The sequence below is a fragment of the Plectropomus leopardus genome, chromosome 16, assembly GCF_008729295.1.
Source record: "Plectropomus leopardus isolate mb chromosome 16, YSFRI_Pleo_2.0, whole genome shotgun sequence".
Classification (NCBI taxonomy): domain Eukaryota; kingdom Metazoa; phylum Chordata; class Actinopteri; order Perciformes; family Serranidae; genus Plectropomus; species Plectropomus leopardus.
Window position 1 is genome coordinate 23,365,491 of NC_056478.1, and position 12,161 is coordinate 23,377,651.

Sequence of the window (12,161 nt, forward strand, 5' to 3'; positions counted from 1 at the left end):
CCATATTTTATCAGGATAAATCTGAGTTTTAAATAAATTAATACATTTAATTGCAGTGGTTAGATTTCTTTTTTTCTCCTTTGCATCATTCCAGGTTCCGTATTTTGCCAATCCAAAAATATTGCCAAGCATACTTCAATACATACAGAGGTACACTAGATAATAGTGCACCTTTGTCCTTTGTACCTTAGGATGCAAAAGGTACAGAGGATGCAAATTCCCCAGTACCAATACTACCTCTGTATGTATTGAAATACATACAGAGGTACACTAGATAATAGTGCACCTTTGTCCTTTGTACCTTAGGATGCAAAAGGTACAGAGGATGCAAAATCACCCTGTGCAATACTGTATATATATATATATATATATATATATATATATAGATAGATAGATAGCTAGATAGATAGATAGATATTTGTTAAATTATCATTATTTTTTTGAAATATCTATATTCTTATTTTCTATATTTTTTAAACTTTTTAAAAAAATTCTTTTCTTTTAAAAGTCAAGTCAAGTCAATGTCCCTGCTGTGTGGATTGATAATCTTATCTTATTTTAAAAGTCGTTTTTGTTCACTTGCTGTGTCAATATACTGTGTGTATTTGTAGCTACCACTGCAGCAGCCTTCACTGTCCAGGAGGAGGCAGTACAGACTGAGGCAGAGGAGGATGAGGACGAGGATGACATTAAACAGGCTGCTGATGAAGGCGAGACTGAGGAGGCTGAAACAGAACCACTTGGTGAGTATCACACAACCAGTACTCCAGCAGTCTTTTACACACTGTAAAACAACATGAGCTTATCAGAACTCATTTAACACATCGTTAAACTGCCTCTGCCATTAATGGGGATCTATATTTTTTTCATAAACTGTTAAGTTTTATAGTTGGTACCTTTATCTTAGCTGAAGTAAAGTGTGTACATTTAATATTTAGTGTTTTTACAGGAAGTGTGATGTAAAAAATAATATTCCAACTCTCCCATCTGATAGCAGTGAAACATTTATTACTAAACAAAATGATTTTAATTGCAGTTGAACAGTGGAATCAAATATTTGAGTAAAACACCAATAATGTGAGGTACTATCTGTTTCATGTAGTGTCATGCATCAAATCATCTTTCATAAGGGAATGTTCTGAAGTGTTACCAAACTTACCAAACTTTTTTTTACCTAAGCTTTTGGGCATAAAGACCATAAGAATATTTTTCAATGCTATTTAAAAAAAAAAAAATCCAAAATTTTCTTGTTTTTGTGTTGATGTACAAGTTTATAAACATTTTTTGCACTTTTACACGACCAGATGATTTGTCTTTGTCCAGATTTGTGTCATGTGAGAAATGATTTCCAGCAGGCCGTGTAAAAATGTCAAGCTATTTCTTTAATTACCATTTTATCCCAGTTAAAGTAAAAAAAGAAACAAAAAACTTTGTTGTCCATTCATAGGTGGTTTATAACAACAACACATGAGCGTAACCAGTCACCTCACAATGAATACAAATCTACCTTGCTGTTTTCCTCCTCAGTTACCAGGCAGCCTGCTGCTCTTGAGGAAGGGGAGGAGGACGAAGGGGAAGATGAAGAGCCGACAGCTGAACTGAAGAAGACAGTTGATGAACCTGAGGACAAAAAGGAGGAGGAGTACGATGAAGACGATGATGAGGAGAAGGCAACTGTGGATGTGATCAAACCTGTGCCTGAACCTGAGGAAGAAGCACCGAAAACTGAACCAACAGGTCAGAGAGCAGAGATAATTACAGCTGTTATTTAAATCTCTTATGCCTTCACTGTAACTTCACCTGTGCGCTTTGTGGTTTCAGTGTGTCCCTGTATACAGTCTGCAAAGACCACAGAGTCAGCCACAAAGACTGCAGAGAAGAAAGGTTTGAGATACTTCTCAGTCTCAATTTATCATCTTCACATGATGAGCTTCTATTAGTTTTGCACTTAATGCATTTCGATTCAGGAAACTTTAGATTTTTTTGTTTGGATTCTTGCACTACAATTCTGTTTCCTATGTGTTAGTAATTTTATAAAATAAACTTAATTTACTCTGATGAATGCATATTTATATCCATCTGTATGTGGAACAGCAGCAACAGACAATTGCTGTAAAAGAATCAACGTTTAGTCCTCCAGTTTGAAGCTTGAAGTGATTATTATATGATCTCATGTTTGTATTTACAGATGCTCCAAGAAGAGTTTCAGCTGTTAGTCGGAAAAAAGGTACGCAAACCAATTCTGTTAAAGCCACCACACAAAACTTCTCATTAAAAAAAACCCTCTGTCAGGCAAAATACCAATGAAGCTAATATGCCTCCACACCAGTGAATTTGGCACAAACGTCCAGTTGGACTTGATGAAGAACTTTTTCAATATTGTTAGTTAAAGAACAAGGTCATCTCAGGAAAACGCTGACAGAATTTCATTAAGTTAAACACAAACATCCACTTCAGGATGAGTCAGGTTGAACTGATGACAGACAGGTTGACAGACTATGGTGGTCAAAGGTCAAAGGTCACAGGTCACTGTGACCTTGTGTCAGTCTTATTTTGTTAACATGATATCTCAAGAAGATTTTTTTTGGCATTTCCAAAAATCCAGTTGGACCCAAGAATTAACTGATTGGAATTTGGTGGTTGAAGGTCAAAGGCCAAGGTCACTGTAACCTCAAAAAACATGTTTTTTTGCCATAACTCAAGAATTAATACACTAATTGTGAAAAATTTCACACAAATGTCTAATAGGATAAAAAGATAAAGTGCTGACATTTTATATATTATAGTTCTGAGATACAGTTAGTGATAACTTTCACGGTGCATGGTGAAGTATAATCAGGTGAAGTTCTCATTTATATTGTTTCACTTTTTCTTTTTTTTTTCAGAGCGTGAAGCAGTAAAGACTCGTGAAAAGCCAAAAAGGACAGGTAACACTGAACACTGTAGCATAATATCTTTATAACACCTGTGACTTCAAAACTAAATATGATACTCAATCGTCGTTTTTTTTTTTTTTTTTTTGTTGTATAATGAATTCAATTATGTGCTTGTGTTGCATCCAGCAATGCCCAGAATTGCAAGTCTGGAGCCGAAAATCAGGAGGGTCACGAAATTTCCTGCTTTTCTCAAAGGTATTCAGACTCCCTGTGGGCTATAATCTTCTTACTGTGAACCAGGTTAGGAACAAGGTTAAAGGAACAGGTCAGCATTTTGGGAAATGCCCCTTTTCAGCCAGCAGTCCATTACATATGAGGCAGAGCAAGCAGACAAAAAAACCTGAGATATAACATGTTGATAAGTGAACTTTATGGATGCTGGCTGGTGCATTTTAGAACATCTGCATAGAGTCATAGCTAGCTGTTTCCACCAGTTTCCAGTCTGTATGCCAAGCTAGGATAACCGGCTGCTAGCTGCAACTTCATATTAATTGTACACATGAGTGGTATGAATCTTTTCATCTAATTCTGCACCAAAAAGTGCATCAGCCAAAATGTTACACTAAAAAAATCATATGAATTATAAAGACATTACATATATCTTTATAAAACACATTTTTGCAAATTCTTTCACGTTGTTGTCTCAACTTTATTAACGGGATGTCCTGTCTTTTAAAGCCCAATCAAAAGCTAGGAAAGTGGAAAAGACTTCCACCAAGACTCCCAAAAAAGGTAAGTGGATGGGTCAGCCACTAATAAGTCACATTCACACTCACTCTGTGATTAGAGTTAGCAAAAGTATTGCTCAGTAGATATAAACCATGCGAAGACTATTAACGTTGAGTCAAATTATATTGATGTCGCCCAATATCACAAATCACAAGCCTCAAGGGGCTTTTCAGTCTATACAGCCCTTAGACCCTCGATTTAGACAGAGAGAGAGAGAGAGGGAGCAAGAGAAGTCCAAGGATGGCTGATGGATACAGCACAGACACCTGAGTAATGTGTTTGTGGTTGTGGAACAACAAACTTGTTAGTTTTCTCTTTGACAGAGCCAGAGCCAGAAACCAAAAAAACAGAAGAGGTCCCAGAATCTGGACAAGAAGGTATTATATCTATTATTTTCAGTTTTAGTAAAAAAAGTATTTTCAGAGTTCCTATACAAATGTCAGTATACTTCATATAAATTAGCACATACAAATATATTTATGTAGTAATGTAAAGGTACATGTGTATGCATTTATTTGTTTCAGTTGGCCCTTGCAGACCTGCACCAGTCTACTGTCCGTCTCCACCTGGCTGGTACGGTAAGTAACAAAGTTTTCATACAGGGGGATATTAATATCTGATTTAATAACTCTGGAAGTGATGGCCTGCTTAAGATACACATTTATCTTCCAGTTCATCACATTGTCACAGACAATCCCTACCCTCCTCCGACCATGTCAGGTATTTACACTGTTGACATATCATCTATAAATTATACCAGTAAAAGACTATTCCTTTGATATATTTTCATGTCTTTCATACTTTTAGTGTCTTCTGCTGGAATATAAAAACATATTTCTTTCAGCTCCCTCTGCTCCTGTTCTGACGGCTCACCCTGTCCACCCTGGAGCTCCACCTATGCAGCCTCTTTATCAGCAGCAGCCGCTCTATGCACAGTATCAACCATATCAACCAATGCAGCCAATGATGCAGCCTCAACCAGAACCAGTGCAGCCAGTCCCACCAGTTGAACCGGTCCAGCCAGAAGCCAAAGAGCAAGAGGCTCCTGTTCAGCCTGAGATGATAACTCCAGCTGCTGAAGGTCAGCCGGCTGGGGCTCCAGTCCAGGGTGAGAGGAGATGATTTAAACACAACAGAGACTAACACTATTCTTATGTTCTGATGCAGTATGTGCAGATTTGAGCCTTTTAGCCAATATGGCTGAACTATTATCTCATATACAGTAGTGGAGTGAAAAATATGCAAAATCTTGTATCATTAAAAACCATATAAAACCTTTTATGATTTTAGATTTGGAATATGGTTTGACATTAAAAAGTTTTTTTTAAGAAATACCGAAGATGCAGACTACAAACTTTTATCATCAGATGTAGCCAGGCTGCATAGCTGTGCACGGAAAAAAAGGTCTAAAAAAACAGACTTACAGATGGCTTTATGCTGGCAAGGATGCCATTCTTTAGATAACAACAACAACAACAACAACAACAGTGTTGAGTGTAATGTCAAAACACCATTATGAAGCAAAATCCTTAAAAAAAACCTTGGTTTGCACCACAGAGGTAGAAAACACTCCAAAAAGTATGACTTTGACAACTTTTAAATCTAGGTTACAAACTATTTTCGCAGGATTTCATAAATGTATTTGCTTTTTAATCATTTTAGTGCACAGTATAAGTGACTTTTGATTGCCTCAATGTATGAAATGTTCTCGACAAACAAATGTACCTTCTAGAGGTTTAGGGATAAAATCCAAAAGCTCTGAAAAGAAAGACTCTCTTCTGTCCCCTTTGGTTTCCTGATCACATAGTAGAGTGTGGGTATATTGCTGTTCAGGGAGATTATCTTTCAAGTTTTATGCAAATTGATGTTTACATTTTTAAAGAGCTCAATATGTTTTATCTGCAGGGATGCAAGAAGTCTAACAGAGAACAAGATGACTTTCATTTCAAATAAATATATTAATATAATTGAACATTTTGCCTCACACGGATAGAAAGTACTATTGCTCTCTTAAAAGAAAACAACAACTCGGAAAACATTATTGCAATAATTTTGGAAAATGTATGATTCACAATATACACCGATAAACTTTAGAAGATGAATGAAAGTAATGAGATTTAAAATGTTACTGCTATAATATTAAAGGCGCTAAAAGAGCATATGAGCATAAAGAGCATATGAGTTGTCTGCTCACAGTTAACATACAGGTGGCTGAACCTGCAGCTAGCAGCTCACAGTGCTAACTCCCAAAACAATGCGAAAAAACAGTCTTGACTGAACGTTGCAATTTTGTGATCGCAACTACCAAATTTAAAACCAGATTTAACCAATGTCTGTGAATTCTGTGTGGCCTTGCGATTTTGTTTTCAAGTTTACTACAAATTTTATTATTTAAGATCTCATTTCTTTCTGTCTTTTTCTTGGAAATATGAGCTCTGTGCCTGAGACAGAGTCACACGCAGACAGTGACAGGGCTAACTCTTAGCATCACACAGCTAGCGTTACCCAGTGCTTATTAGCAGGTTTCTTAACAGAATCAAGCTTTTTTGGTGTGTGTAGGAAATTTTTGTGGCTCTGTGTGAGATGTTAGCCATTGCTACTGTGTTAGTACTTGCTAATTGTGCAGAGAAAGCAGAAGGTAGAGCACCAAATGGAGACGGTCCTTTAGTGCTGTGTCAAAGGGCAGCAAAAGCTGATCATAGCGGGTCAGGCCGCAAAAAAATACAAGTTCAGTTTATTGCATTTGAAGAATAAAATAAGGAAACCTCCAATGTCATGACTTATCTAAACTCTTCTCTCTTTAAGAACCAGAGACTGTTGAGGAGGAGGCAAAGACTCCCCCAACCAAGAAAGGTACAAATAATTTAAGAGGATATCTCACAAATATTTTCTCTCTCTTGATTACTACTGCTAACTAAAATTCATACCTGATATTTTCCAGCTGAAAAAAAGAAATCGAAGGCTGCTGATTCAGCAAAAGGTACTGTATGACTTTGCACATCCACTGAATGCTTCATTTGTCATAAACTGGAGGATTCCCAGTAAATAACAACAGCTGCGGCATTGAACAGCGATGTACAATGACACAATATGCTGTAAGAATGAATTCATTATGGGAAATTAACTCTACATGGCTATTTCACTCCCATTATCTCCTCAGAGCCAACAGCAGCCAAAGAGAAAACAAAGAAAGGTAATTTATCTTTACAGCTCAGTAATTTGCTGTTTTCAATGGCACACACTTGTTACCACTGTTACAAGTACACACACAGTAGCCTATTGCACAATTCAGTGATATGATGAATATCATAATTCAACACTAATTTTCCAATTTTAGATGCTTCTGTTTCAAAAGACAAAGCCAAAGCTGGTGCTGCAAAGAAAGGTGAATAAACACTAACGGTTTATTCTTCAGGAATATTCATTTTAATTCAAAGGTCCAGTGTGTAAGATTTAAGGGGATTTTGTGGTATAAAGCAGAGAACTGCAGATTGCAACAAACTGAAACATCTCCTAGTTTGAGTTCCTTCAGTGTTTATTGTTCAGGAGGTATTTAGCAGAAGCTTAATTATCCTCAGAGGTTTCATCCTCTCGAAAACATACAGATGAGATTATTTAAACAATTAAAAGCACCAAATCAAGCAGTTTCACATTACAAATAAATATTTTACCTTTGGCATGTTGCAGATAGGTTGCACATGCTAATTTGTGCTCACTTTTTTTCTGGCAACTTAAGATACTAAGACATTTTTACCAGAGGCCAAATTACCCACGGAGGTATCTTCCTCTCCAAAATAAATGTATCAGGTGATTAAATTTAGTATAGACACCAAACAAAGTAGTTTCATGTCAAAAATCCGTGTTTTTCCTGTGCTGTTTGGCATGTGGCAGATTGGCTGCTAGTCCATTATCTGTGCTTACATTTTTTCTCAGATAGTTTCATGTTCAGTAGGTTGTAACTGGGTGCTGAATTATCTGCAGAAATCTCTCCAAAACCAGAGGACCACATGATTTAAACACCAAAAAAAACCAAAAAAACAGTTTCACGTTAAAAAAGTCAATGTTTTCTGACGGCGCTTGTTGCAGAGTGACTGTGAACTACAGTAGCTGAGGTGAAAACTTGACTGTAGAAGCAATGTTTGGTTCTTGGTCAATTCTGGGCTGCTCTACAAACAAGATAGCAATCTCCGTAGACGAGGACCTGCTCCCTATGTAGATATAAACGGCTCATTCTAAGGTCATAAAAACATAAGGTTTTTAAGTTTCTGGTGATTATATGCTGAAGAAAACACACTTAAACAATATGCTATTCTGCCAATATATCCCTCTAAATCCTACACACTGGATATAACATACAACATTACATACAAGACATTGATGAAAATGTTTTTTTACAGAGCCAACAGCAAAAAAAGAGAAAACCAAAACTTCTGCAGTGGCTAAGAAAGGTATTCCACAGTTTGCATATGAGTATAAAGTCTCAAATTCACATCAATGAAATAATGCAAGAGAAAACAAGCATCTTAAAAAGTAGAATATTAGGGTATTACTCTATATTGTACTTCTTTGAGTCAGTTGTATTTGTTTTTACAGAGCCAGCAGTAAAAGAGAAGACAAAACCTGCACCGGCTAAGAAAGGTACTGTAGATAACTATAGAACATAAAGTCTTGACATCACAGAAACAGACATTAACAATATTGGGATACATATTAATTTGTATTCATAATCTCTGAGTTTTTATATTTTTCTTTTTTTACAGAGCCAGCTGTAAAAGAGAAAACTAAGAGTCCTACACTGGCTAAAAAAGGTAATGCAACAAACATTTTAACCGAAAATTTTGGTAGAAAATAAAAAAATGTCTACTTTACAGAAACAAAATAAAACAAGAGAAAACAAGCTTCTTAGAAAGTAAAAATATTGGGGTGTTTTTTTAATTTATAGGTCATATCTTTGAGTTTCTATTTTTGTTTTTTTACAGAGCCAGCTGTGAAAGAGAAAACCAAACCTGCCGCACCAGCTAAGAAAGGTAAAGCATCATAAAGCCAGAGGGTGTCATAGAATTTATAATTATCATGTGAAGCAGCAGCTAATATTTTACTAAGAAAACAAATGATTCAGGCCACTAAACACGATTCTTTCCTCATTATGGTAGAGCCTGCAGCTGTGCAGAAGAGGAAATCAGCCTCTGAAAAGACAGGTGTCTACACACACTGACGTGCAGTCATTTACATTAAAGTCAATCATTATTCCTGTCAGTGACATGAGAGATGATTGGAAATTAATTGTATTTGCTCCTCTCAGAAGCGTCATCTGTCAGAAGCAAAGCCAAGGCCTCTGCAGCAAAGAAAGGTAAAACTCTGAACATGCATGAGTTCATTAAAATTATATTTTGGTGAAAGTTTTGATTTTGAACATCCAATTTAGCATAGTTTCTCACTTGCCTTATCTTTTCTGTTTATGCAGGTGCTAAACCAGAATTCGGTTCATGTCTAAATTAAAATCTTTGTATTCATGTTTTTCAAACAGATCCAGACCCAGAACCACAGCCGATCAGACTGAGGACGAGACTAGAAGCCATGAGGAGGGCGAATATCACCTCTCAGGCAAAGGAGGAGAAACCTGCCAGATCTGAACCAGGTAACATGTTGGGACACACATGATTAATCAGGAGCATTGAAGGCAGACCAGGACTCTTGCACTAAAACCTGCAGTTATTTATATTTCATATATCTTTTATTTTCAGCCAAGACAAGGTCAAAATTATTGGCAGACAAGAAAAGTAAGTCTACACTTTAATGTTTGTTTATACACCTTCTTTTTTCTGTCTGTGAATATCTCTGTTTCCTGTCAGTTTTTACTTGCCCAAAATCAAATTGCCTTTGTGGATTAATCAAGTTTTATTGAATTCATTTTTTTGTGGATGGAGCAGGCTTTATGCCTTTGTGCCAGCTACAGCTGCTGCCAGACGCATAATGTTTTCAGGTTGTTCCTTCATCTGTTCCATTCTTGTATACACGATATCTCAAGAACATCTCGAGGGAATTTCCTCACATTTGGCACAAATGTCCACTTGGACTTAACACTGAACTGATTAGATTTTGGTGGTGAAAGGTGAAAGGTCAAGGTCACTGTGACCTCATCTGTCTCATTTTTGTTAAGGTGGTATTTCAAGAACACCTAGAGGAAGTTGGACTCAATGATAAATTGATGACAATTTAGAGATCAAAGATCAATGTCACTGTGACCTTGTGTCAGTCTCATTTTATGATTGCAATATTTTAAGAAGGTCTTGAGGGAATTTCCTAAAATTTGGCAAAAATGTCCACTTGGACTCAGGGATGAACAGATTAGAATTTAATGATCAAAGATCAAGGCCACTGTGATCTCACTTTTGGCCATAACTCAGGAATTCAATAGCCAATAATGAACAAATATCACACAAATGTCTCATGATTCATGGAGGCATACACCTGTGAAACAGTAAGTATTATATCTATGGATGCAGAAGTTATGTATTGTTTTTTGTCAGTATACAGCTGAGAGGCAGACAGGAAACATGTAGAGAGAGAAACAGGGGGATGACATGTAAAAAATAGCTTTTACTTTTGAACCAAACATGTTGAGGTTAATGTGGTATGCGTATTAGCTCCTAGACCATTATGATTCTCCCAGAAGGTTTACATTTTTTTTAAGTAAGTATTTTTTGTTTAAGCCTGATGTTCAAATACAGCAAACACTAATTATTCAATTAGATTCTTCTACAATGCCATCTCAGTTGTCTTTTTATTTTTAGTCATGTTCTGGAAATTAAGTTGTCTATTTAACACTGAAAATACAAAATACATCTAAAGAAAGCATATAGTGAAATGATGATTAGAATAAAAAATGTCTGCGACATTCAGTGGCTCTCAGGTATTTTTTGATCAGCTGATGAACAACATTTTGATATTTGAGCCATTGGAATCAGTTTTCTGGTCATGTTTACTGCAAAACAGAGTGTGAGACAATAAAACAAATAAATAAATAAATAAATAAAGTGCCCTTTGGCTCTGGAGGAAATTTGAAGATACTGCACAGTAAAAATCAGTGTCATACAGACATAAGTTGAACAGTGGATTTTCCTCAGAACATATCTGAGTCTTATATTTGAGACACGGTAACATTTAATCTGTACCGACATTACTCAGGAAAAATCACACTTCTTGAAAACAAAGTCGCAGATTATGAGATGAAATGGGCTGTTTAATGCATCATAAAATTCAAATTAGGACATGTCAAGCTGTATTACACTGATAGGAGAATATTATCTCCAGATTATTAAATATACACCTGAAAGTTATTTGGCAGGATGTAAGAGGGCTGTCTTTCCTCTTTCAGGCAAACCTGAGAAGGCTGAAAAGAAATCTTTCAAAGAGACTCAAGGTATGATTCACAATGAGAAAGTGAATCTGTTAGGTGCTGTAGATGTTCGGCATTGATCAGTCTCTCCCTTTCTCCTCCCTCTCTCATTTTAGATAAAGAGAAACAACCACCACAAGCCAGTGAGTATGAAAGTTATTTATCTCCGGTGATATCCAGTCTCCATGACGACCACTAACACCTCTGAACTCAAACATTAATGATGCTATATATCCAGAGTTTAAGCTTAAAGCTGGCATGAAAGATGATCAGCGTTGGCAGTTATGATTTTGCTTTGCTGGTATGTTGATGCAAAACAAACTGGTATGAAGTTTCTCCTAAAAGACGTTAAGGCTCTGCACACACACAAGGTTTAGACTACACAATATTTTGCTCATGATCATAGAGTCCAAATTCTTGCTGTGACTCGAACAAGTGACATGATGGACTCCACATTGGTGCTGTAGGCTTTAAAAATTTGAATGCTACTGCGATGTCACCGATTGGTTTGTTGACCCCATGTTTTGATACTTGTGTTTGGCTCTTTGATCATCTCCATCTTGTTTTTTTGGAACCAAAGTGACCATATATGGATAAATGGTGGAGCTTAGGAGGAGTGAGGGGTGGATCTGATTCACAGACTGTGGTGAGGCCTTGCAGACAGCCTGTCACTCAAAGCAGCCTCACCTCTAATTATGCACAACTTTTGATTTTAAAAAATTTAAAAGGGTAAGATATACATTTATAGATATATAAAAATTCACTTCTGCTACAGTTATCATGATTGTTGAAACTAAAATTGGGCATTTTAACATGAGGGTCTATGGGGATTTACTCTGTTTTGGAGCTGGCCTGTAGTGGCCATTGGATGAACTGCAGGTTTTTGGCTATTTTGCATTCGTTTAATTTTTCAGTCCCAAAAATTGCTGCTTGGTTGGTCTCCTGACTAATTATAGCCTGCTGTCTTTCATAATCTGCATAATGTCATCAGGAAGGAGTTGCTAGGGTACAACATCCAGGAACAAGAATGGAAACAAACAATGGCGTACTGTCTGTTTGGAAACGATGTGTGAAACGAAAGGAAAACTGACTGTGAC

The 12,161-nt window shown here is 36.6% G+C and overlaps 1 protein-coding gene across 6 annotated transcripts in view; it reads left to right on the forward strand.

Moving 5' to 3' along the window:
• LOC121955129 (probable serine/threonine-protein kinase kinX) overlaps positions 1 to 12,161 on the forward strand; it is a 32,729-nt gene that overhangs the window by 16,749 nt on the left and 3,819 nt on the right. For 5 of the 6 annotated variants that reach the window (XM_042502949.1, XM_042502947.1, XM_042502951.1 and 2 more), the window contains 25 exons: positions 612 to 743; positions 1,528 to 1,737; positions 1,822 to 1,884; positions 2,189 to 2,227; positions 2,886 to 2,927; positions 3,063 to 3,131; positions 3,615 to 3,668; positions 3,989 to 4,042; positions 4,190 to 4,243; positions 4,338 to 4,385; positions 4,510 to 4,773; positions 6,471 to 6,518; positions 6,607 to 6,645; positions 6,826 to 6,858; positions 7,003 to 7,050; positions 8,063 to 8,113; positions 8,259 to 8,303; positions 8,426 to 8,473; positions 8,645 to 8,692; positions 8,819 to 8,863; positions 8,968 to 9,015; positions 9,193 to 9,303; positions 9,410 to 9,445; positions 11,044 to 11,088; positions 11,181 to 11,207. In XM_042502949.1, the coding sequence (XP_042358883.1) occupies positions 612 to 743; positions 1,528 to 1,737; positions 1,822 to 1,884; positions 2,189 to 2,227; positions 2,886 to 2,927; positions 3,063 to 3,131; positions 3,615 to 3,668; positions 3,989 to 4,042; positions 4,190 to 4,243; positions 4,338 to 4,385; positions 4,510 to 4,773; positions 6,471 to 6,518; positions 6,607 to 6,645; positions 6,826 to 6,858; positions 7,003 to 7,050; positions 8,063 to 8,113; positions 8,259 to 8,303; positions 8,426 to 8,473; positions 8,645 to 8,692; positions 8,819 to 8,863; positions 8,968 to 9,015; positions 9,193 to 9,303; positions 9,410 to 9,445; positions 11,044 to 11,088; positions 11,181 to 11,207 (1,701 nt within the window). The remainder of the gene's footprint in view (positions 1 to 611; positions 744 to 1,527; positions 1,738 to 1,821; positions 1,885 to 2,188; positions 2,228 to 2,885; positions 2,928 to 3,062; positions 3,132 to 3,614; positions 3,669 to 3,988; positions 4,043 to 4,189; positions 4,244 to 4,337; positions 4,386 to 4,509; positions 4,774 to 6,470; positions 6,519 to 6,606; positions 6,646 to 6,825; positions 6,859 to 7,002; positions 7,051 to 8,062; positions 8,114 to 8,258; positions 8,304 to 8,425; positions 8,474 to 8,644; positions 8,693 to 8,818; positions 8,864 to 8,967; positions 9,016 to 9,192; positions 9,304 to 9,409; positions 9,446 to 11,043; positions 11,089 to 11,180; positions 11,208 to 12,161) is intronic. The other variant, XM_042502948.1, reaches the window with a different exon arrangement.